The sequence below is a fragment of the Anabrus simplex genome, chromosome 2 (genome assembly GCF_040414725.1).
Source record: "Anabrus simplex isolate iqAnaSimp1 chromosome 2, ASM4041472v1, whole genome shotgun sequence".
Lineage (NCBI taxonomy): Eukaryota > Metazoa > Arthropoda > Insecta > Orthoptera > Tettigoniidae > Anabrus > Anabrus simplex.
In genome coordinates, this window is record NC_090266.1 from 377,067,221 (window position 1) to 377,090,593 (window position 23,373).

At 39.7% G+C, this 23,373-nt stretch overlaps 1 protein-coding gene across 1 annotated transcript in view; it reads left to right on the forward strand.

Moving 5' to 3' along the window:
- LOC136864150 (regucalcin) overlaps positions 1 to 23,373 on the forward strand; it is a 194,704-nt gene that overhangs the window by 64,641 nt on the left and 106,690 nt on the right. The window contains exon 3 of the mRNA XM_067140793.2: positions 10,578 to 10,784. Coding sequence (XP_066996894.2) covers positions 10,578 to 10,784 — 207 coding nt within the window. The remainder of the gene's footprint in view (positions 1 to 10,577; positions 10,785 to 23,373) is intronic.

A 23,373-nucleotide genomic window follows, 5' to 3' on the forward strand; every position in this document is an offset into this window, starting at 1 on the left:
TTAAAAACTCACGCGTCGTGCAATCAGCTGTAGTTATGGCGGCAACATCGCTTCGTGCGCCATTGCAGTGTGACCAACATTGTGTGCAGCTGTCATGTGCAACCTTACGCCGGCCCACCTATAGTTGTGAGGTTATCGATACACGATCATCTTTGCTTTTCTTCTTTTTCTGCATACTCCTTGGTTAAGAAATGAGAAAGAAGAAGAGGTGGCTTCCTATGTATTGATGAGATTACAATTTATTGAAACGATTAGCATCATGTGCATAAATGTTCAATACATAGGAAGCCGTGTCTTCTTCTCTCTCACCTGTTAACCAATGAGTATACAGAAAAAGAAAAAACAAAGAATATCGTGTATCGATAACCTCACACCCTCCCACCATGATCTGGTGGTAAACAAATAAAAAATAACACAAAAATACATTAAATACAGCTAAATTACAGGGAATGGAATAATCACAATTGACAAACATTTTGGACAATATCCTGAGTATTTACAAATTAAATCTTGCAAAGATTCGCCTGCCATTCCTGGTGCTCCTTGATACTCCTTCTTTCGAGGAAGGACCAGATGGTTCAGCAACCTTATCATGTACCTTCACCTCTTCCACCCATTCAGCGGAGACTTCTAAAGGATAAACCCTTTGGATCGGTCTGAGTAAATTAGATGTTGCAGTCTGCAATCGCACTAGGCGGGTAACACTAGTAATGCCTTTATTTATGCAGCTAGTCCCAGAGATGAATGGTGTAGAAGAGTAGTTGAGCGTTGGTTGACTTGGCAGACTGATATGTAATAGAAACTTCTAGCTCGGTGAGGAAAGCAATAGAAAACTACCTCACCCCTCGTTTTTTAAGTATGCCTCTTCAGTGACATCTTGGCCATCTATGACAGCTGATGCAGAACCTGATGATGATCGAACCAGCCTTCGGGCTGACTAATCATCACGCATACAGCTTTGTAGGCTTACTCGCTTCGCTGTGCTTTAGAGAATATCCCATAATTATGCAGCTCAAACGCCGATTCTTTTGACACCGAACCTCGGGTTCGAAACTCTCTTGTTCTGTGTAGAGACTAATCTTAACAAATCAGAGTCGATGAAGGTTTTCTCGGTTTTCCCCAGTCCCTATTCCGGCAACGCTTCTTTATCATGTACACAAGATACTTCATTATCGGATACATTTTTTTACTAAAATGCATTCTTCGACATATTCTTATTTACAGTACATCTTGTATGTGTCTGCTAGATGGCGACTGTAATAAGTGAAACCTTCTGTTCATAATCATTGCTCACACTCTGGCCGATTAGGGTAGTAAAAACTACTTTCTACCGAAGCGAGATTTCAAACGTTCCTATTAGGTCCCTACATGGCAAGAATTTGAGTGAACTCACATGAAGAATGCTGAAACTATTTTGTGTAGTATACGGTGAGCCAGCGAATACTATATTCCCCTTTTAAGGTGGTGATAACTGTCTATATCACCTGATTTCTTTATGATCATTGCGGTAATCAACACGCCACACTTAGTAATAGATACATCATATGTCGTCAGTCCTCTGTGATTTCTTTAGGTACATTGCAACATCAGTCTTTTGTACCTGTAAACATTCTATTAAATACCAAAATGATACATTCTTTGTTTGCAGTGTTTTACTCATAGTTGCCTAACATGGAATCGGTATGGACAGCGCGGTCATCAGTCCTTTGTACTTGCAAACATTCTAATAAATACTAAGAGCTCCCGCACACTGGAGTTTTGCAGCCGGGGGACAGCTTTTTCCGCGTCTGCCGCTGTGTGGTGAGACCTGAGACAGTGCAGGGACAGTACCATTTTTCACAGTACCTGGGCACACAATACGCAGTTTAGCTGCAGAGATCTATTGTGTTTCTGCCCTCTCTTCACACGTTTTATTATTTCAAAAAATTGATTTAATGGAATGTTCTCTTGTTTGTGCATTTGATTTCGTCACAAAGGAGGTAGAAAATGAAGAGACAATACTGGATCCATCTAATTTACAGTTCAAGATGACTAAACGGAACGTTTTATACACTATATGAAGACCTTCGGGACCACCCAAAATACTTTTTGGTCATAATTTAGTATGAGTGTGCCAACTTTTGTTGAGTTGTTAACAATAGTTGGACCACGTGTAGGCCTACGCTATCAAAACACAAAACTTCGCCTATCCATACCTTTCGAAGAGAGAGTAGCAATAACCATTAGATAAATACAGCTTAAAGACTTATTTCATAAAGCTTTTTATTAGATGAAATAAACATTCCAGGTACAAACTATAAATAGCATACAGATAGATTAACGTGCGTAGAATTACATAATCAAAATGACAGAAAGTCAGATTCAGAGTCACCATTAACAATTGCTTATGTAGGACTCGTTGGTATCATCACTTTCAGAACTCAAATCGGGTGCAAGTGGTTTGAGTTGCGACTGCCTGTTGTTTCCAATACCAATAAAATCTTTGTATGTCGTAGGTCCTAATGCATATTGAGCTGCAGCTTCTAATAGTCCCCCTAGATAGGGAATCACTGATGACGGCCCTGGTTGGTAGTGAGGATTGTTGCTTTCATAGGGCCTGTAGGATGCGAAAACAGGGGAATGAGGACATCTGGCCATTTTAGAGATTAAAGGGTGTTTATTGGGCCTTTTTTAATTTTACTTCTATATTTCAACGTAGGAATCAGAGAAAGGGCAAAATTGACATCTTCGTCCATATAGTCGTTTCAGGAGCGATTCCACAAAGCATTCTTTCCGGGAAGCTTTCATTTTCCTGCGGGGTCCTCCAGGCCTCGTTTCAATCCTCGTCTTCTGCTCCTGATGATATCTGGTCAACTAGATTGTACTTTGTCCCTCTGTTCTCCATAAGAGGAAAAAGGAACAGCAACTTATCGAAATAAATGTACTTTCTTCCCTTTTTGACCCCACTTCCAGACTTTCTTTATTTTTTGAATCTCAGATCCCTTGCAAAGCAGCTTCTCAGGCCGTGCCATTTCTTTTTTTTTTTTTTTTGCACTTCCATACCTGAAACAGGAAATAAAACTGTAAACCTGTAAATAGCATCCATAACATAATAATCATAACATATTATTATTATTATTATTATTATTATTATTATTATTAGTAACCCACTGCCTGTTTCCAATCATTCGACCGGGTCAAGAACGGATTGATTGATTGATTGATTGATTGATTGATTGATTGATTGATTGATTGATTGATTGATTGATTATAGACAAACCTTCGCCGAACTGCGGAGGACCAATTTCGATACGGCTGTGCATATTGAACCCGTTTCCGCGTTCGGTATCATTGGTACAGTGATGATCTACTCGCTTCGAAAACCCGTACGCGGCAGTGTCAGCTGAGCTGTCTTTTTAGACACACATCTATTATTCCCTGGTTCATTTTCACAATGTTCGGTCTTGGCTGAATGGTCAGCGCAGGGGCTTCAGTTCGTAGGCCCCGGGTTCGATTCCCTGCCGATTCGGAGATTTTAATCTTAAATCGTTAATTCAGTTTGCCTGGGGACTGAATTTTGTGCTTTTCCCACCATTCCTGCAACCCATACTCAACACTATCCTCAACCGGGCGAGTTGACCGTGCGATTAGGAGCCCGCAACTGTGACTTTGCACCCGGACGATAGTGGGTTCGAATCCCACTTTCGACAGGCCTGAAGATGGTTTTCCGTGGTTTCCCCATTTTCACACCAAGCAAATGCTGGGGCTGTACCTTAATTGAGGCCACGGTCGCTTCCTTCCCACTTCTAGCTCTTACCTATCCCATCGTTGCCATAAGACTTATCTACGTCAGTGCGACAATAAATGGTAAAAATACCCACTATCTACCACTTCAATAACACGCAGCTTCCTATGCACAGTAGATGCCACCCACCCTTGTCGGAGGGTCTGCCTAACAAGAGCTACGCCACACGTGTTTGTCATTATTTTGACAACGATCCGTTTCACTGTAGCTTGTTAGTTGGCGCTCACGCACCACGTGGTGCTCTGCGCTCTACAGCAACAAACGAGCAGTTCACAAACAATACTGCCACCCTTCTCCCGTCCCTCTTTGTAGGTTGGATAAATTGCCCCTTTTACTCTTGCCGGCAGCAAGCGATGACCAAGATGATCCATCGCACACTTTTTCAGATTTTCAATGCATATAGGATTTTCGAAATGAAGTCATGTCCCTGTGGTTCGAATTCCGCGTAAAATTGGAGATCCCATGGCACATGACGTACAGTACATCATGGGCCTCCTGCTGCCAACGTCGAACGGAGGAGGTTGTTTAAATATGGCCGACTATGCATAATTATCCCTGTCATCAGTGGTTTTTAAATTGCTTCAGAATCACTGTAATATAGACCTATATCAGTGGCGTCTCGTGGCAAAATTTTCAGGAGGTTCACAACATTTTTGCTCACGTCATAAATGTACCAAATTATAATGTAAATGGGTAAAAAAACATAGAATATTAAATCATTTCATTAAAAGTTCTTTCTACGCTTCCTTCTCCCCTCATAATGCGGTAGAATCCTTATAACCGAGGGTCCATTTTATCTGAGACTAATCTGAGTGTGTACAACAAAACTAAAATTACTACTACTCTACTTACTAAACGTTTTCTTTCTGTACCCTGGTGGGGTAAGGCGAGCCTCCTAGAGATTCAAGGTTAGTATATAACAGGTTGCCCCGAACTGGGGTTTCTGCGTTCGGAGTGCTTCGGCTACGCTCGGCTATGACGTCAGCCAGTTACCCACCGTCAAGGTTAGTAACTCTGACCGCCAGTCTCGCTAAAAGTCTGTGCAGTAATGCTGTATGTGAGTAGTGTGTGAGTTTCTTTAATGTGTGCAAGTGAGTTTCAGTATTGATTTTGTAGTTTCGTGGTGCTTTCTATGACTAGTCCTTGTGGTGAATAGCTGCTTTCTTATGCCAGTGTTATTTTGTGTTTGACTTGAATTGATTTGTGTCGGGTTGCATATAATCATGCCTGGTACGAGGTGTACGGTTGCTGTGTGCAATAACAGCTGGGTGGAAACCAGGAAAGATCCCTCAAAAAGTCATATCAAATACTTCAGTTTTCCGAAAAATGAGGAACTGAGGAAGACGTGGATCCAAAGATGTAGGCTTGATGGAAACTTGAACGCAGATTCGTGCCGGGTGTGTTCCGAACATGTTTCTGATGGCGATTTTGAAAGGGATCTAAAAGGTGAATTGTTACGGCTTCCTCCAAAGCGTGTGCTTGACAAAGACGCTGTCCCCTCTAGAAATTCGAATGTTGTGCGTAGCATAGAAAAAATGTCACATGATAGATTAAGAAGGAAGGAAAGGAGGGGCAATAGGAAAAAATAACGATGTCCTTAAACTGAAATTAGAGACAGCGGAAAGCAAATTACATCAAAGCCGCGTATCTATTAGGAATTTGCGCAAGGAATTTATTAAATGTAGGAGGTTAAACAATTATGTTCAGAGCATCCATACAAAACTACCGAACGGTCTGAAAGGAATATTTACTGCAAAGCAAATAAAGATACTCACAAACCAGCAAAAACGCGTTGATTGGACTGATGAAGATATCGACAGCTTGCACTTTAAGGTATCTATGGAAGAAAAGTTACATTTATATGAGACAAAAACTGTATTACCCTCTGCCTGGACTTTCAACGCTGGAAAATTAGGCTTCAAAATTGACATGTGAAATGGAAGTGGAATCCTGGAAGATATTCTGCGTATGATGAAGATTGCTGCTGTCTCGTATAAAGACCACGAGAAAATTGCAGTCTTCCAGTTTAACGAAATGCGCGTTGAAAGTGCTTTTGAATATGACCCCGTGAAGGATGAAATTATAGGCCCCCGTTCACAATTGCAAACTGTGATGGTGAGAGGACTGTTCAAGAATTGGAAGCATGCAATTTACGCCGATTTCGATAAAAAGATGACAAAAGACAGACTATACAATTTGGTTTCTCATCTTTCGGAAATAGGGTACAAAGTAATGGCATGTGTCTGTGACATTGGCGCAGCAAATCAAGGCTTGTGGAAAGCATATGGAATCAATGAAACAAAACCATGGTTTTTGAACCCACGGACGTCAGAAAAAGTGTACTTCTTTGTAGATATCCATCACCTGTTGAAACGTCCGACTCGTTGGCTGAACGGTCAGCGTACTGGCCTTCGGTTCAGAGGGTCCCGGGCTCGATTCCGGCCGGGTCGGGGATTTTAACCTTAATTGGTTAATTCGAATGGCAAGGGGGCTGGGTGTATGTGTTGTCTTCATCATCATTTCATCCTCATCACGACGCGCAGGTCGCCTACGGGAGTCAAATAGAAAGACCTGGCGAGTCGAACCCGTCCTTGGATATCCCGGCACTAAAATCCATACGACATTTCATTTCATTTACCTGTTGTAACTAATTAGGAACTGGTCTCTCGACACCGGCTTCGAATTTTCTGTGGTAAAGTTGTCTCGAAGGAACCTGTGGAAGCTCTGGTCAAGAATGACAGCCACGAAATTAAGGCATGCCATAAAATCGATGTCAGTCATCTTAACTGTAGGGGCTCAGAATGGATGAACATAAGAAAAGCTGAAGAATTAATGTCACACAGTGTAGCTACAGCATTACGTCATTTCAAATCAGGACATGATGCAACTGTTGCTGAAAACACGAGTATATCGGCATTTTGTTTTCATATTCGTAAATGATACCCGAGGGCTTTTAAAATAATGTGTTACGTATTCTCACGGGGTGATTAATATCCGAGATATTGATAGCAACTCCATATTTGTAAACGGAACAGCACAAATTCATATAGCTGGCCTAAAAGGTCAACTGCGTACAAGTTCAAATACGTAAGTATTTTCAAAATCGGACATTTACTTTTTGAGATATCAATAAGAACAGCATGCGCGGTTTTGCATGTCGCATCAGACTGCGTGCAGTCGGGCAAGGGCATATTGACGCGCAAGCGGTTTCCTGGGAGTGATTCCAGCCACAGAATGGATACCAGGCATGAAATGAAATGGCGTATGGCTTTTAATGCCGGGAGTGTCCGAGGACATGTTCGGCTCGCCAGGTGCAAGTATTTTGATTTGACGCCCGTAGGTGACCCGCGCGTCCTGATGAGGATGAAATGCCAGCGAAATTAACGAATGGTGGTTAAAATTCCCGACCCTGTCGGGAATCGAACCCGGGACCCCTGTGACCAAAGGCCAGCATGCTAACCATTTAGTCATGGAGCCGGACACCAGGTATGTAAGCACATCGTACACATGTGATGGGTTCGCAAAGTGTGTATGACAGGCGAACTCATGACAGGACAGGGAGGGTTGATGTTTATAAAAGGAATAAAATCATAACTGTGACTTGAGAATTGAGAAATAAACATAACACGTGACACATGAAGTGCTCCTTCTAGAAAAGCAAATAAATAATGTAGTAGCATGCATTGGGGCTCGAGTCCTGCCTCGCCCGACCTCAAAGTGATTTTCATGGTGTCCCATGGGACGTAAAGCAAATAACATTATTATTAACATGTTCAACACCAGGCAAATACCGGATTGGTAATTTTGAGATAGGCTACGGTCGACGTCCTTTCCAAATCCTCCCCATTCCCATTCGTGGGGAAAGACGCCAAACTGAGCGCAACTTGTTACACGTGGATTACAAATCAAAAAAAAGTGTTCGCCAGTCAAACAATAACGTTGCACACCCAGGGTATGTTACGGTACGTCACATTATGTGTAGGATAGTTTACAGTACATGCCTGGTATCCGTTCTGGGGCTGGAATCATAGCCAGGAAACAGCTTGCATGCCAGTACGTCTTTGGCCGACCGCACGCTGTCTGATGGGGAACGCAAAAGCTCAAATGACGTTTGATATCTCAAAACCTAACTGTCCGATTTTTAAAATACGTACATATTTGAACTTGTACGCGGTTGAGCTTTTAGGCAAGCTGTATGTATTTGTGCCGTCCCATTTAAAAATATGGAGTTAGTGTCAATATCTCGGTTATTAATCACCCCATGGGAGTAAGTAGCACATTACTTTACAAGCCCCTGGGTATCATTTACGAACATGAAAACAGAATACCGATATCTTTAATGGTTTAAAAGTTATTTCCATGTAACATCTTAGGTGAATAACCCTGTATACTAACCTTGCTAGAGGGTGACATCTTCTGACGAGCCAGGAAGTGTACCGCGGTGAAGGTGAGAGAGGAGCGGCAGTGACCTCTAAAAGGGACTAATCCGGCATTCGTCTTAGTGAAGAGAATGAAAACCACGGAAAACCATTCTCAGGACGGTCGATGGTGAGACCAGCCCACCGCCTCCCGAATAAGAGCTGAAAAGCCTTGGGCATTGTTAGCCGTAGCTACTCTGCTCGGTGAAAGTAAAATCCACAGCAACTTCACTTCAATGCTGCATTGTAGCGAATATTAAAAGATGCGCTCACTATTCTTGGATTTTTACATTGCACCAAATTCACCTACGTAAGTTATGCCAATAGGCACGAACATTATGCGATCACATTTACCGGTACTCAAATTCATTTCACTTGAAACGATTTTCCACCCACAACGTAAAGCAAACTTCTTCCCGCTATTACATGCATCTGTCCAGCCTGTCCAGAATTTCTAGCGAAATCTTCCGGCATTGTAATACAATAGTAATTTCTGGAAGGTAACGACAAACAGTAATACGGAACGTGGCGGACTCTTCTGGTGAGCTGTAATACTGTCTCTGGTTTGAGGGTTGTACACTGAAAGGCACATACCTTACCGTGCTCCTCGATTATGGGGATGTCTGTGCAAAAACCATGATGTCATCTGCTTGCGTGTGCGCATAGTGTTCAGAATCATAGCACAAAATCCAGTGTGCTCCCTGAATTAAAAGGAACAGCCGTCAGTGTAACCGAGTTTCGATATAAGTCGAATGTTTTCGATCGATTGCTGAAAGCAGGTCGAAGCAAAGGAATTTTAAATTATCCATGAATGCGTGAATATACATGAGAACCGGGTTTTCACGTGATCATGTGCTCTTGAGGGCCCACTGCCACTGATATCTACGTAATTACATACTGGAAGAATGAAGTCTCATGAGTTGCCTGCTCCAGTGAAATACGTAACACTATCGTATATTTTATCGATATTGTTTGCTTACTAGCGAGGATATTCTAAATAGAAATTTTCTCCTAAAATATTTAGAACGTAGTCTTAAATATTGAACGATGTCATCGATGACAAGCTTGCGGCTTGGTTCACCTGTCTACCTAACGCAAGATGAGCCTAATGATGTCATTGTTATATAAGGGGCCTGGTAGCCAATTATCGTCGTCATTTGCTTCCCACCAAGGTGACCGCGATGTGAACCCTGATGATGATGATGATGACGATGATGATTATGTTTGTTGTTTAAAGGGGTCTAACGGCTAAGCCATCTGCCCCTAATGGTACGAGGTGCAAGGAAATGAAACGATAATTAAAACTTCAAAATGTATCCACTGACTAAAATACAAAACGAATGATGATTAAAAATGACCATGAATCCAAAATAATCAATGGATCCAATTCACAATGTCTTCTTTTCTGAAATGATGCTTGTTATAAAAGGGGTCCAAAATCTAGGTCACTGGCCTCTCAGAATAGTACTAAACACTGGTAAAGCAGAACTATGGTGTTCCTCCTATAGTGGTACTAATCACAGGTAACGTAGACTCATGGTGTTCCTCGCATGATTTGAATGTACATAAGATTTTCGAAATGAAAAGTCATGACCGTGTGGTTCGAATTCCGCGTAAAACTGGAGATCCCGTGGCTATTATCACATCATCAATAGTCATATAACATCACAAGCTTGCATGCTTTCTTTTTTCAGTATTCGATTACAGGAAGCATATTTTGGATTTTAAGGAATAAGTGATATTTTCTATAAAATAAAAGCTAATATTTTCGTCACAAAATTTTCTGCACTTACCCATAAAACACACGCTGACCATGTATCAATGAAATGGATGTGGAAATCATGGAACACACTGTGAACACTCATTCTAGTTTCAGTGTCGCTTTGTAAAGCTAAGAGTATTCTATAAAATTTGATGTTTTGGTCCACCTTTTCAATACGTTTATTTACCAGCACTTAAATCGTTCAAAATAAGTTTATTATGTTCTATTTGGGATATGACTAAACTTCCTTTTTAAATTATTTAAGTGCTGGTCAATAAATATATTGGAAAGGTAGACCAAAACATCAATTTTTATATAATTTGTAATTCAATACGGAATAATTCTATGCAAAGCTAAGATTATACTGGGTGACACAGGCAACACTCGACCACCTCGCTATTTATATTGTTGCCTATGAGCTCGTAGACAACAGCCATGAAAGTGCACGCTCAAGTAAACAGTGGTCTAATTGGGCGGTGCCCTGACAAGATACCCAGCTTCAGCTGTGCCATGTGCAGCCTCGTATTATACGATGTACCGGTCGAATATTGACTGAATCACCTAGCAGAAAGTTATTGCCGCTATAATGTGTTATGCTGTGATATATTTGCAGAGGGAGGAGAAGTGAGTCTGGTAATACCTGTTGCGGATACTGAAGACAAATTTGTGGTGAGTGTGGGACTCCATCTGGTATTGCTGACGTGGAATGGAGTAGATGAAGACCCCGACAATGTGGAATACATCACATCAGTAGAAGCCGATAAAGACGGCAACCGCTTCAATGATGGCAAAGCGGACCGCTGCGGAAGGATTTGGGCAGGTGAGTTTCATAGCTACTCGACGAGAAATTCCAGCCACGGGTGTCTGTAGAATGAAAGAACAGGGGATAATCATCTGGAAAGGACTTGAATTTTGTCTTGATCTATACGTTCTAGCCGGCTTCAGGTTCACTCAATTCGTTCTGAAACGAGTAACAGTGGGATTTTCTCTATTTGTAGACTTTCTCAGGGAAAAAATATAGTCGGACGTGATATCGACGTCGTCAGTTATGTCTTTAATAACATTAGTGTAGAACCATAATATACATCCCCACTCCCACTGGACTCTAGGTCATAACTAGACTTGGAATTTTAGGCTTTAAAATAGCTCTAGGCATCAAAATAGGCTTTTAAAAGAGAAAATAGGCACTTAAAATATGCTTTTAAAATGTGTAGATAGGCAGAAAATAGACTTTAAAATATTACAATATACCTGTACACTTAAACTGTAACATGATATTTGTTTTTACTTTAAGAAACGTCCCTATTTCTATGATATCTGTATGACTACAGATTACCATGCTGCATGGCTGACTCTGTTTAAAAAAAAGTAATCTGGTGATTAGAAAATGTATTCAGTCGCTTCCCGCTGGCATAAGCCAAAATGCAAAACCAAGAAGAAAACTGAGAAAGGTTTCAAACCCACAGCTGCTAGATGGAAATTTTCAGGTAAGGGAGCAGGTAGTTTGGACCAAACTGGTAACTAACATGTGGTTGTAACCCCACCTCATGAAGCACCCAACAAATCTTAGAACACTGCTGATGCAAGAGGTAATATTTGTGAGAGTGTACAAAAGTTACGATTATTTGAAAATGTGGGTATTGAAATTCGGCCTAATTTAAAATCCTCAAGTGATGACTATATTCTAGTGCATTCTTCAACGTTGTGTGATCTAGTGAAGAATTTGAAATGCAATTAGTGTGGGGAAACATCACTAACTGTCCAAGTAAGAGAAAGGCATGCTTTAGCTCATGAACTATGTGTCAAGTGTACCAAGTGTGGCTTCTGTCCAACTCAAACTTATTCAAGTCCTCGAGTAAAAGATGACACTATAACATAAAGGCCCCTTTTTACGTCAGCAAGAAGAGTGTCCATGCATGTCTTAGTTTAGGTGTAGGGCACAGAGAGATGGAGAAATTTCGTGCTACATTGGGAATGTCAGGCATGGGTTCTATAACATTCACAAGACGCATGACTGCTTTAGCTGTAGAATCTAAGAAACTAAAAGGGAAGAGAAGTAGTACCGGTACGTAGGGCATATGACACACGTGATGGTAATTCTGAGAGTACTAGTAATTCTGTAATTGACATTGAAATCTCCTACGATGGGACCTGGCACAAGCGAGGCTACACCTCAGCTTATGACATAAGGATAGTACTAGATCTTCTTACAGGGTTAGTCGTAGACTATGAGGTGATATCCAAATACCGCCCCATGTGTGTCATCTCCTCTTCTGAGCTTGGTCCAGGGTCTCCAGAATATAATGTGTGGCATGTGATTCTTAGAAGAGCGGGGAATGTCAGCAAAATTATGATGGTAATTCTATAGCAATGGAAGTGTTTGCCGCTGGAATTTTATGGAACCGCTCCATTTCAGACTGCCGGATAAGCTACACAACTATCCTTTCTGATGGTGACTCTTTCAGCTATTTGGTCAGCACACATGTGTATGGCACCAACACAGTACTGATGAAGGAGGAGTGTGTAACCCACATTGCTAAGAGAATGGGAACAGGTTTGAGGCAGATGGTACAGACTTGGAAAGGGAAGGGTGTGCAGTTAGGTGGCCGTTCAGGTGGGTTTACTAATGCTACAATTACCAAGCCTACCAGCTATTATAAGAATGCTATTGTACAAAACACACCTAATGTTGCAAACATTAAGCATGTTATCTAATCCACACTGTGCCATTTCCACTGACAGTAACCCCCAACATAAGAAATGCCCCCGAGGCTTAGATTCTTGGTGCTTCTATGACAAAAGCATAGCAGAAGGTAAGGTACCTCAGAGTCATGATAAAATGTCCATCAAGCTTTCTGAGCCATTAGTGTGTAAGATTTTGCCTGTGTATCAGAGGCTGGCCTCTAATGAAGTACTATTCCGATGTGTCCGTGGTGCCATGCAGAATCAGAACGAAAGTCTACATTCTAGCATCTAGAGAAAGTGTACAAAAGAAACTTTTGTATCAAAGAGACTTGAAATTCGTGTATGCAATGCTGTAGCAGAGTTCAATTTGGGGTGCAGTGCAACAATAGACTTGAAGTCGTATATCAAAAGAACTTCAGTTCCTCATGTGACAGAACAATCAGTCCTTAGGCTTGATGCTCGCAGGAAGTATGAAAGTCAGCGATCGTCCTCTGAGAAAAAAAAAGCAACTCGACGGAAGGTGAAGGTCACAAACATGAAGAAGGAGGCTGAAAAGCGGAAGACTGAGGGTGTGACTTATGCTCCAGGACAGTTCTAATGAGTAAGTCAAGTGGCAGTATTAAAATATATGCATGTTTTTAGAAAAATGGTGTTTTCTCAGTTTCACATTTTCAGATGTATAAAATGTATTACGCGTTACCGATCTGATGCTATTATCTTGAAAATTCACATGAATGTTCCTTTATACATTACCCCTAAACGTGCGCATTACTTTTATGACTGCAGTTCTGGTTTGTCTGCAAAAAGATTTCAAACCATAAAATTTCAATAATTTTACAAAAATAAACTTCGATAGGGGAAAAATCCTATCTCCATAGTAAAAAATACAATCTCAAAAAATGATGCACAGTTTCATTTATATAAGAATAAGGTACTAGATCATAATTTTAAAAAATGTGCTATCTGGATGGGTTTGACGCTCTTGACATGTAGAATATTTCAATAATTTGCATATAAATGTTGGAAAATAATTAATATCTATGAAAGTGGTAAAGCCACATTGATCAAATTTGGTAGAGATATTCATATTAAGGTGATATCTTAATATTTACAGGAATTAGAGATTTCACTCACAGTGTCCCTTAATATCCAGTATATTTTGTGGAAAGCACGATCGTCATCTACATATGCTTGACGGATAACCAAATGAGTTTTCCTACAGTGTATTGCACCCGCCAACCTGCCCCTTAAAGCACAATGGCATGATGCTCAGGATCGTGTCGGGTTATAGGCTGGATGGTATTATAAAATTACGGGCCTAAGGGCGGGAGGTGGGATTACAGATAGCTACAACGAATGAGACTCAATTTCGGGTAAAATCCAAGGTTTATTACCTTTTGGTGATTGTGGAGAATGACACAAGAAAGCCTAAATGAATACAAAAGAATAACACAGTTATGACACAGAATGAAGTTTGAATTATCCTTATTCAGGACGAGACGGAGTAAGACTAATTAAAAATGTCTTTATCATGAACACAAGCGTACGGGAAATCAAATTACTCAGGCTATCCCTTTTATACTGGGATGATATTACAAATAATAAATAACACAAGCCTGGGTGAAGCCTATTATATGTAACACTTTTCCCTCTGGAATAAACTGCACTATTCCTAAATAAACGAAATAAAGTCACCAAGTGTCGTAGGTTGGATATGAACCCAAGATATACGAACATTCAAACAAATGACTGCTAGGCCAAAACCAGTGTCATTCAAAAGCACATTAATCACTCATGAAAAACACAAACAAAAAACAAGGGAATAAACATACAATGAACACAGCTGGTTACAGGGCATCCCTGGCGGGTGATCCCGCCAAATGCTTCTGTCGTCAAGGTTCGAACTCGCTGTCTCCGCCGATCGAAGATGGGGCTAATAATCTCTACTAATATTATATGAAAGTGATTAACTACCCTTGTCTTGGTATCCAGTCTTTCATTAAGTTATGCTGAGAAAAATGAATGGTTTATGTAAGGCAGTCATTCAATAAAAGATACATAATTAATTAAACGTGTTTGCTGGTCATAACCCTCAACTGCGCAATACAGTTTTATCCAGACGGGATGCATAAAACAGAAAATATACCAAGGAAAAAACAATAAACAACTACCATGGAACAATAACATAACTTACATTAACAGAAATCCCGCTGGAACATAGTTCATAACAGAACTCGGAGAAGTGCTGTTTCCCCATAGAGCGGAACAAAAAGTTAATACCAAACACGAAAGAACAAGTCAGTGAGATGCTGCACTAATCTACTCAAATTAAACTAGATGCTCAAGCTTCATCTAAAATATATTGATATAATTCGTGTACAATTAGAGAATGCATTAAAGAAAGGGAGTCATTTACACCAGATTAAGATACTTCAGCAAGGGGCATGATAGTTTTAGGGGTTAACTAACAAATCAGTATCTTTCTTGCTTTATTAAAATAGTATACCATAATGATATTTGAAAAACATAAAAATGTGTCTCTAATTAGCTTGAGCAACTGGGTCTAAACTTGTGAAGTATTAACTGAAATACGCAATTCGTAATACCTAATACGTAAATACGAAATGCGTAACTTTGAAGTTAACCTTGTAACCTACATGAATTTCGGATAATACTAAGAGAAAAACACAAGATAATAAACAGAAGGTAAAAAACCCGAACGTGGAGGTTAATAGGAAACCCAGGATGTAACCAGGGCCATGTTCCACGAACGAACTTTGCAACTTTGCACTTTTCACTTTTTAATTCTTGCAAAGTGCAACGTCTTTCTGTTCCACCATGATCTAGGTTGCACTTTTCAATGTCTTCGCAAAGTGAAAAGTCTTTGCGAATGATTGATCCGATCAAGTTTATTCCATGGGTAAACTGCATAGGCCTAATACTCTACGATTTTAATGCTTTAATTTTCGCAGCGAACTTGACGGTATAATTGTGGTACCGTTAGTTTTAAAGTTTTTATCGTGGGAAAGAAAGGTTATCACAAGAAGATGGCTGTGCTGGAAGTTGTCAAGGAGAAACGGGACATCCTTTTTGGCAACTTTAAAAATAACCTCTCAAATGATGACACGTATCAATATTAACGAGGGTACCGTCAACATATCCACACACAGAAGGAAATTCACCCTTCATTAGAAAGCCCGTCGATATATTATGTATGGGTAATGGCCAACGTACTATGTTAGGAAATATTATATTTACTATACCATTTACGACTTTGGTAACAGTTCTGCAAATAATTGATTTTGATGTCCCATGCATAGCTGCTACATCATGCAGCTGGGCACCATTTACTAACCAATGTAAGCATATAAGAATTCGTTCTTTTTTCGGAAGGTTTGACTTCTTTTTGTTGCATGTTTCAATAAATAACCGATCATTTCAAGTATATAGTCAGCCTGTGTTTTGGGTAACACGAAATCACTCGCGAAATCCCGTCGAAGTGAGGTTAAGGAAATTAATCCCGGCTTTGTACAGTACGCGAAACTTTTAGTGATACCTGGTTTTACCGGGGTGAGGAGTAAGGAGGGAGCTCTCCCTGTTCCGGTAATACTGCCAACTAAACGGAAATGAAATCTGAAATGAATCGATAGTATGATCGATCTATATGAATTTTCTAAACCTTTATTATCTTAAGCCAACAACTGTGTCACACACACATTATATAACATATCTCGATGAGAATCTCGTTCCTAGCATTAATTCTATATTTTGACTTTGCTGTGTAAACAACAACAGTACTAGTGTGTAAAGTGTACGCCAGATGTCTCACGGCAATGCATAACGATTCATAGTTTGTGTTTCAAAGGTTGCCAATACGAATCTCGAAGATAACCGAGGTCTACCGATTCAGCACTAGGGAGTCCAGGTATCACCAGGGCGAATAGAAATTAATATTGAGACGACTTTCTCTGAATCACTTGTAAACAGACACGGTTTATATGTTCCGCCACCAGCAGCCCTGCTGTCGATAAAAAGTCCAAGTATGCGCGTTTTTTGTCGGCTTAATGTGGAAGTGTGTAAACAGTTTGTGGTCTTTTTCGGTAGTTTTATACATTCTCAAGTTTTTACGTGCAAAATATCTGGTGTTAACTTTTCGTGAACTGAAAAGTGAAAATGATTAGCATTTGAGAAGCAGGACGTATACTTTGGCATATGCTTCAATTTACTACCGCATGTGAATATGCCCACAACTTGCTATGTGCGGGTTGCAAGTCGGGTTACGATAACCATTCGGATACAAAACGGCATTTTTCACCCCCCAAAATCCCATTCTGTTCTCAAAGTGGTCGAAGGCTATCCCACGTCAAGATCTGACTTTAAGTGATAGTACCCTTAACATGGTTTCTCAGTCATGTTAGAGACATGGCAAAAGCTGTTGTCAAAGAAATCACAGCAAGCTTACCTTTGATCAGCCACCGGTATGAAGTAGCTCCTTTCACCAGTTCAAAAATGAATGTTATTCATCACTTCTGTGGGTATATTGTTAAAAATGCAATCAAAGTGACAGGTTGTACAGCATGTATTGGGTCTCTGCAAAACATTACAGAGGAGTCAAAAGGCAGTACTTTTTCAGTCCTAACAAGTCTACAAGGATAACGTAACTCATCCAACTATCTCATTTACCTATCGAATGAATTATTATTTATGTTTTCTCATGTAGAGGAAGTCGTTGTGAGAAATCTTAGTGTACAAGAAGCATTGTGGGGAGAAATATTTCAAGAATGCCTGGATAGTTTACCTCCAATTGCTGATTCTCATGGACTGGGTGCTGTACTGAACACGCTCAGGAATTTGTACAAAAATTAATTTTCCATTACATACGATGCCGATTTTATTTCCGAATAAAAGAAGTAAGGAAAGAAATGCAAGCTCGTACGACCGCAAAACATACCCCTAAAATGTCCAAGTTGTCCAGTTAACTGACTGACGGGGTGAAGTGCTGGTAAGATTCATTAAGCTGAGCATGTTAACATGTAAATACAATTAGTTATGTAGGAATTAAATGTGCATGACATACCGATACGTAACATGTACACTAACAGTTGAACATGTGTTTTTTAAGGTTATAATTTATAATTGCAACTGAGTTTGATTTCGTGGTGAATTAATGAAATATCACTTAGCTCATTAGACACGTACACGCTTGAGATATTCGTTAAGATACTGACGAACCAATTTCAGAAGTAATGTCAGTAAATCATTACTAAATGTTAAAGATTTCCTACGTATTTTTTACATATTACTTTCAAAACAAGGAAGACTATGTCGTAATTTGAACGAAACACAGATCGCACACAAACACAGTCATCAGTCAGTAAACAGAATGCACAGTCCTGAAACATCACAACAATGAACAAACTGTTTTAAATCGTTTTTTAAACGACAAATTCCGAATTATGTCACATCAGATCTCATTTAGAATCACATGTTCGCAGACAGCTGATCACTATTTATCTACACTAGCGCCGCGTAGTGTAGGAACATATCAACCAGCAGAAGTCGTCGCACTATGCTTTCTATTCGTCCTGGTATCACTAAAAGTTTCACGTACTGTAGGCCTACGTTCTCTTGTTGGATTCTTCATCACTGTCCTCACTTGATTCTAACAAAAGCGCTCTTCGTAACGTGTTTATATCACTAAACAAAATTCTATGCCGAGAAACTAGTGTACATACATGTTCATTAAGAGATGAAAAGCGAATCATCTCTTTGCAAGATTTCTGAAAACTTTCACTTCATGTCTTTGCACTTAGCATTTCTGTACAAATGGAGGAACATAACAGGCTTGAAAAGTGAAACGATTCCTAACTTTTCACTTTGCAAGCTAAATCTTAAAAGTGATGGTGGAATAAAATCTGAACTGAAAAGTGCAAAGCGAAAAGTTGCAAAGTTCGTTCGAGAAACAGGCCCCAGGAACAGAAAACTATGCCCCCTAAACATACATAAAATTAGCACCCAACATAACCCACCCCGGAAGAAAACATTGTAAGCACAAGAACATTACAAACTTGGCATGCCCACTACCGGAACCAGCTAATACAAAAGAAACCAGGAATACAGGACTCAAACAGAATCCAAATAACTATGATTAATTTCAAGGTTATAAACGGCTTTACAGTTTCAACAGGCTAAATTCTCGAGGACGACTCAGATAATGTTCCTTTTAGGATTTATAGTTACTTAATTTTCGTGATGCGCTCCCTAAGTAAGAACTAGATAATCAACCTAAAACCAAACTAATGAACCAACCAAGAATTAATATTTTTTAAAGAAAGGAAATTTCCAAAATATGGTGAAATGAAATTGTTTCAGCTAGGGAATAATAATTGAAATTAGGATAAGATATCGAAAAACCCCGTTACGAAATAAAATAATCCAGCACATTGAGACGTAGGTACAGTAACTTAAGCTAACTTAAACACTCTATTCACTAGACGAACATATAGGTGTACTGGAATTCATCGAGGTAAAACATGCTGGGATGAAGTTGATAGGGAAGGGTCAACATAATTAATTTCATAAGGGTATACAGTACACCCATCCGTCTTCAAAATCAGTAAGGTACGGTAAGTGAATTTCATGATTCACTAAGATGCAGAAAATAACACATGTACAGGTTAGTACAAGTAAGTACTAACACGCCGGTCGTAAGGATACCAGTAATTACTTACATAAATGATCGCATGTAGCCAGCTTGAAGTAATACAAAATTGGAGAGTTACCTGGTTGTCGATGTACTAAACTGGAAAGACAAATTACCAAAAACTAACATATGTGAAATAATTTAAGGCTGATAACATAAACTGGACTGGATAATAACTTCGTTTTTGAAGCTAGCATGGATTGGTAGCAATCAACAAATGCATGAATGATTCTCTCCAGGGATTTTCCATTGTAATGGTAGTGTAACACATCCTCCTCGTGGTATGAGTTAAAAGTAATAGAACATCGTTTCATCATTAGCCAAAGGCAAGAAAGGCATCACGTGACTCCGAGATTCAGGTGGCAGAGTGTGCCAGCATTAAGGAGAAGAAATAAAACTCGCTACGGTACGCAATAACGCTCAGTGTGGAATGTAGGACATAATTAACACCAGAATGCCATAAGGCGTATTAAATCGGAAAGTAAATAGAGTGAGAAACATTTCCAATACAGCATAAAACAACCAAATATTATTGACTGAAGGATAGCGACACTAGGCTTAGTGACGTTACAGTTTACACGAATCAATTCTAAAACTTCACCTTCTCGTCATAAAGCGCGAAACACATTTCCACGCCATGTGGGTTCACACAAAAATAATAGGCCTTCTCCATGTCCCATAAGGAAGGAGCAAGTTCACCTCTCCCACCGTCTGGGGGTGTGGCGCAACACATAATTCACTATTTTCCGGGGAGAATCTCTATCGCCTTCTCAACAAATACCGTTTTAAATCTCATATAAGTCTCCTATGGACTTTCACTCATGTAACACGATTAATGTACTCAATTCAATGAGGTAACAAGTAATTCATCAATAATTTAATCAATTCACAGTGGTACTAAATATCTCGATCCATTACATGGCTTTCATATTCCACACCAGAAGTCCTGGCTTCAATTCTTTTCAACACCATAGACTAACTCCATTTCTCTGATGACAACCTAAACCTTTCTCTACACCTCTTATACGACAAAACAAATGGGTATCCCAAAGAAAATAAATTGTTCGTAGCATAATTCCATCCCTACATTGATAGCTTAAATCTTTCTTTACAGCTGATACTTGACGATACAGAAACCATATGGTGTCACACAAAATAAAAAAAATAATGGTCGTCTCTGAAATACAAGAAAACAGGGACCTGGCTATTATGAAAGGGGGTTTGGTTGTTCGAACCTCCAAAGGCTCTCTTCATCATACCTTCAGTCCAAGATGACTATTCTACATTAACATAATTCGCATGCATAACAAACTCATAAATTTGAGTACCAGTCCATCCCACGTAAATTTTACCCGGTAAATCTACCGGCACTCACCATTATAAATAAAAAATCTAACTACAAAGTATATACGGTAAAAACCAAGAAGTAGAAGAATGATCTCCCATAAAAATCTACTTGTATTCACACAAATTTAAATAACACCGACTTGATGCTAAACTACACTTGTGCCATAGGATTCTACAAGCACGTTTACTCTAAACCCTATCAATATTATTTGCAAATTCACAAATTTTAGAAGGAAATTCCGTCTCGCTACAGGTCGTACTAATAAAATATAGTCGTACTCAACCTCTGTGCTTACAAATACTATGGTTCAGGTTGGGAGGTCCATCCTTGGATGCTCAAGTCGACATACTCTCCTGAAAGAGTCCGACGTTGATCATATAGTGGCACCTGCTCCTGGGATGTAGCTCCATAATTCTGTGGTCATTGCTTCTCGTCCAAATTCTGCAGCACAAAACACATATGGTTATGTTCAATGCAAACGTCTTCTCTTAACGCGCACTTTACGACTCGGTTTCCGTGACTGAAATGTCCCGAGATCAGATCATCAGATTTTAGAAATTTTAATTAATCACTAGTGTCTACTTCATTTTGTTATACGTCTTAGTGCCTATCCATGCGTGTCTTCACACTGTAATGATCATCGTTCAAATTTCGATCACTCCTTTGTCAACAACAACAACAATAATAATAATAATAATAATAATAATAATAATAATAATAATAATAATAATAATAATAATAATAATAATAATAATAATAATAATAATAATAATAATCTGAGTTCCTGCTATAAATCGACCAGATAGTCAATTCGCATACACAGGATCTTTACAAGAATTAATACTGATCCTCACAATCATCATAATTTTCATTTCCCCTTGCCGAGCTCCTGCCAGGTCGGGGTGTTGATGGCACTTCTCCACAGTTGCCTCACCTTCCACCACTCCTCTTCAGTAATTGTATTCCAGTCCAGTTTTCCTTTTCTTATACTGCTCCATCCACCTTGCTTTGGGCCTCTCTCTTGCCTTCTTTCCTTCTATCTTAGCCTCCAAAACTTGTTTTGTTATCCTTCCGTCCTCCATTCTTATTACATGTCCAAACTATCTCAATTTATTCCTCTTCGACGTATCACTCGGTTTTTCTATCCCTATCTCTTTCCTGACCTCAACATTTCTTGCTCTGTCCCTCCTCGTCTTCCCTACCATACTCCTCAGAAACTTCATCTCACTGGCCTGAATTTTACTCTCATTGCTTGCTGTCAAAGTCCAAGTCTCTGATGCATACGTTACTAGTTAATATAGAGGTATCGTACATCTTGTACATCTCTTCACGTTTCACAGGAACTTCTCTGTTCCACACCAGGTTCCTTACATTCTGGTAGAACGTATTTCCCGCTTGTACCCTTCTGCTGATCTCCTTATCCAACCATGCATTTTGCATTATTTTACTTCCCAAATATTTGAAGTATTCAACAACCTCAAGAATTTCTCCTCGGATACTGATTCCTTTTCCTTCTCTTTCTCCTCTTGTCATCATCACTGTTTTGCTCTTCTCCACAATGATTTTCATAGCATATTTCTCAATATTGCCATTTAAAGCCTCTAGTTGGATTTGCACTTCTGTATTGTCGACTCCCCAGGTCACTATGTCACCTGCAAAAACAATATTTTCATATCCCCTCCATATCCTGTCTTTGTTTCCTTTAGAATTTAATCCACAACCATTATAAACATAAGTGGAGACAATACTCTTCCCTGTCTTAGTCCAGTTTGGTTTCTAAACCAATCTGTTCTCCCCACTGGAGTGTGAACACAACTGAAACAATTCTTATACATTGATTTCACTAGTTCCCTTGATTGCCTTCCACATCATTTTCTTTCCAGGGTTTCCCACAAATTTTCTCTATTAACACTATCGTATGTCTTCTCTAGATCAAGGAATACCATCACCAGATCTCTTCCATATTCCCACTGATCCTCACAATATCTGCATTAACTATTCACCCAAAGAAAAGTGTTCTTCGAGACTGTCAGACGTCTGTCCCGCACCATATAGTATAGTTGAGTGTGTGGTAGGGGATGCCTGGATGCCAACAAAACATCGGTGAAAAAATGGCGGAGCATGAGATGATTACCCAACTCCAAAGTTAATTACGCCCTATCAACGGGGTACTACGAATGAAATAGTGCGGTAGTCAGGTGGCCAATATTGTTAGATTCAGACTGAGATTAATTCATAAATATCCGATCGTAAATTCTCGAGATATGAGGATATATCTGCACCTCCCCCGAAGGTAATTCCCCGCTTTTCAAGTACCTCAAGACACTGTAATGGAACTTTCAGCTCTAATGTAAGAGACTCCTTTCTTTTCCCTTCATGTTAATTACGACAAAGCATGCCACACATCCTTGTAAATTCCATTATTGATGCTATGTTATTTTGATTTCATGTTCGATGTCGCATTAATTAAATCCTTGAAATGCATGCAATTGAAGCAAAGTTGGATAAGCTGTTTTCAGACGGGTTGGAGATTTCACTCACCGAAAAACTTCCCCTCTCTTTGCTGACTGACAGCTCGTGACTGACGTAAGCCCCGCCTCTTGCTTCGAGGATTCGCTGGTTCATACCGCGGTATCTCCCTTTCATTCTATTCAGACGGCTTGGTATGCTATC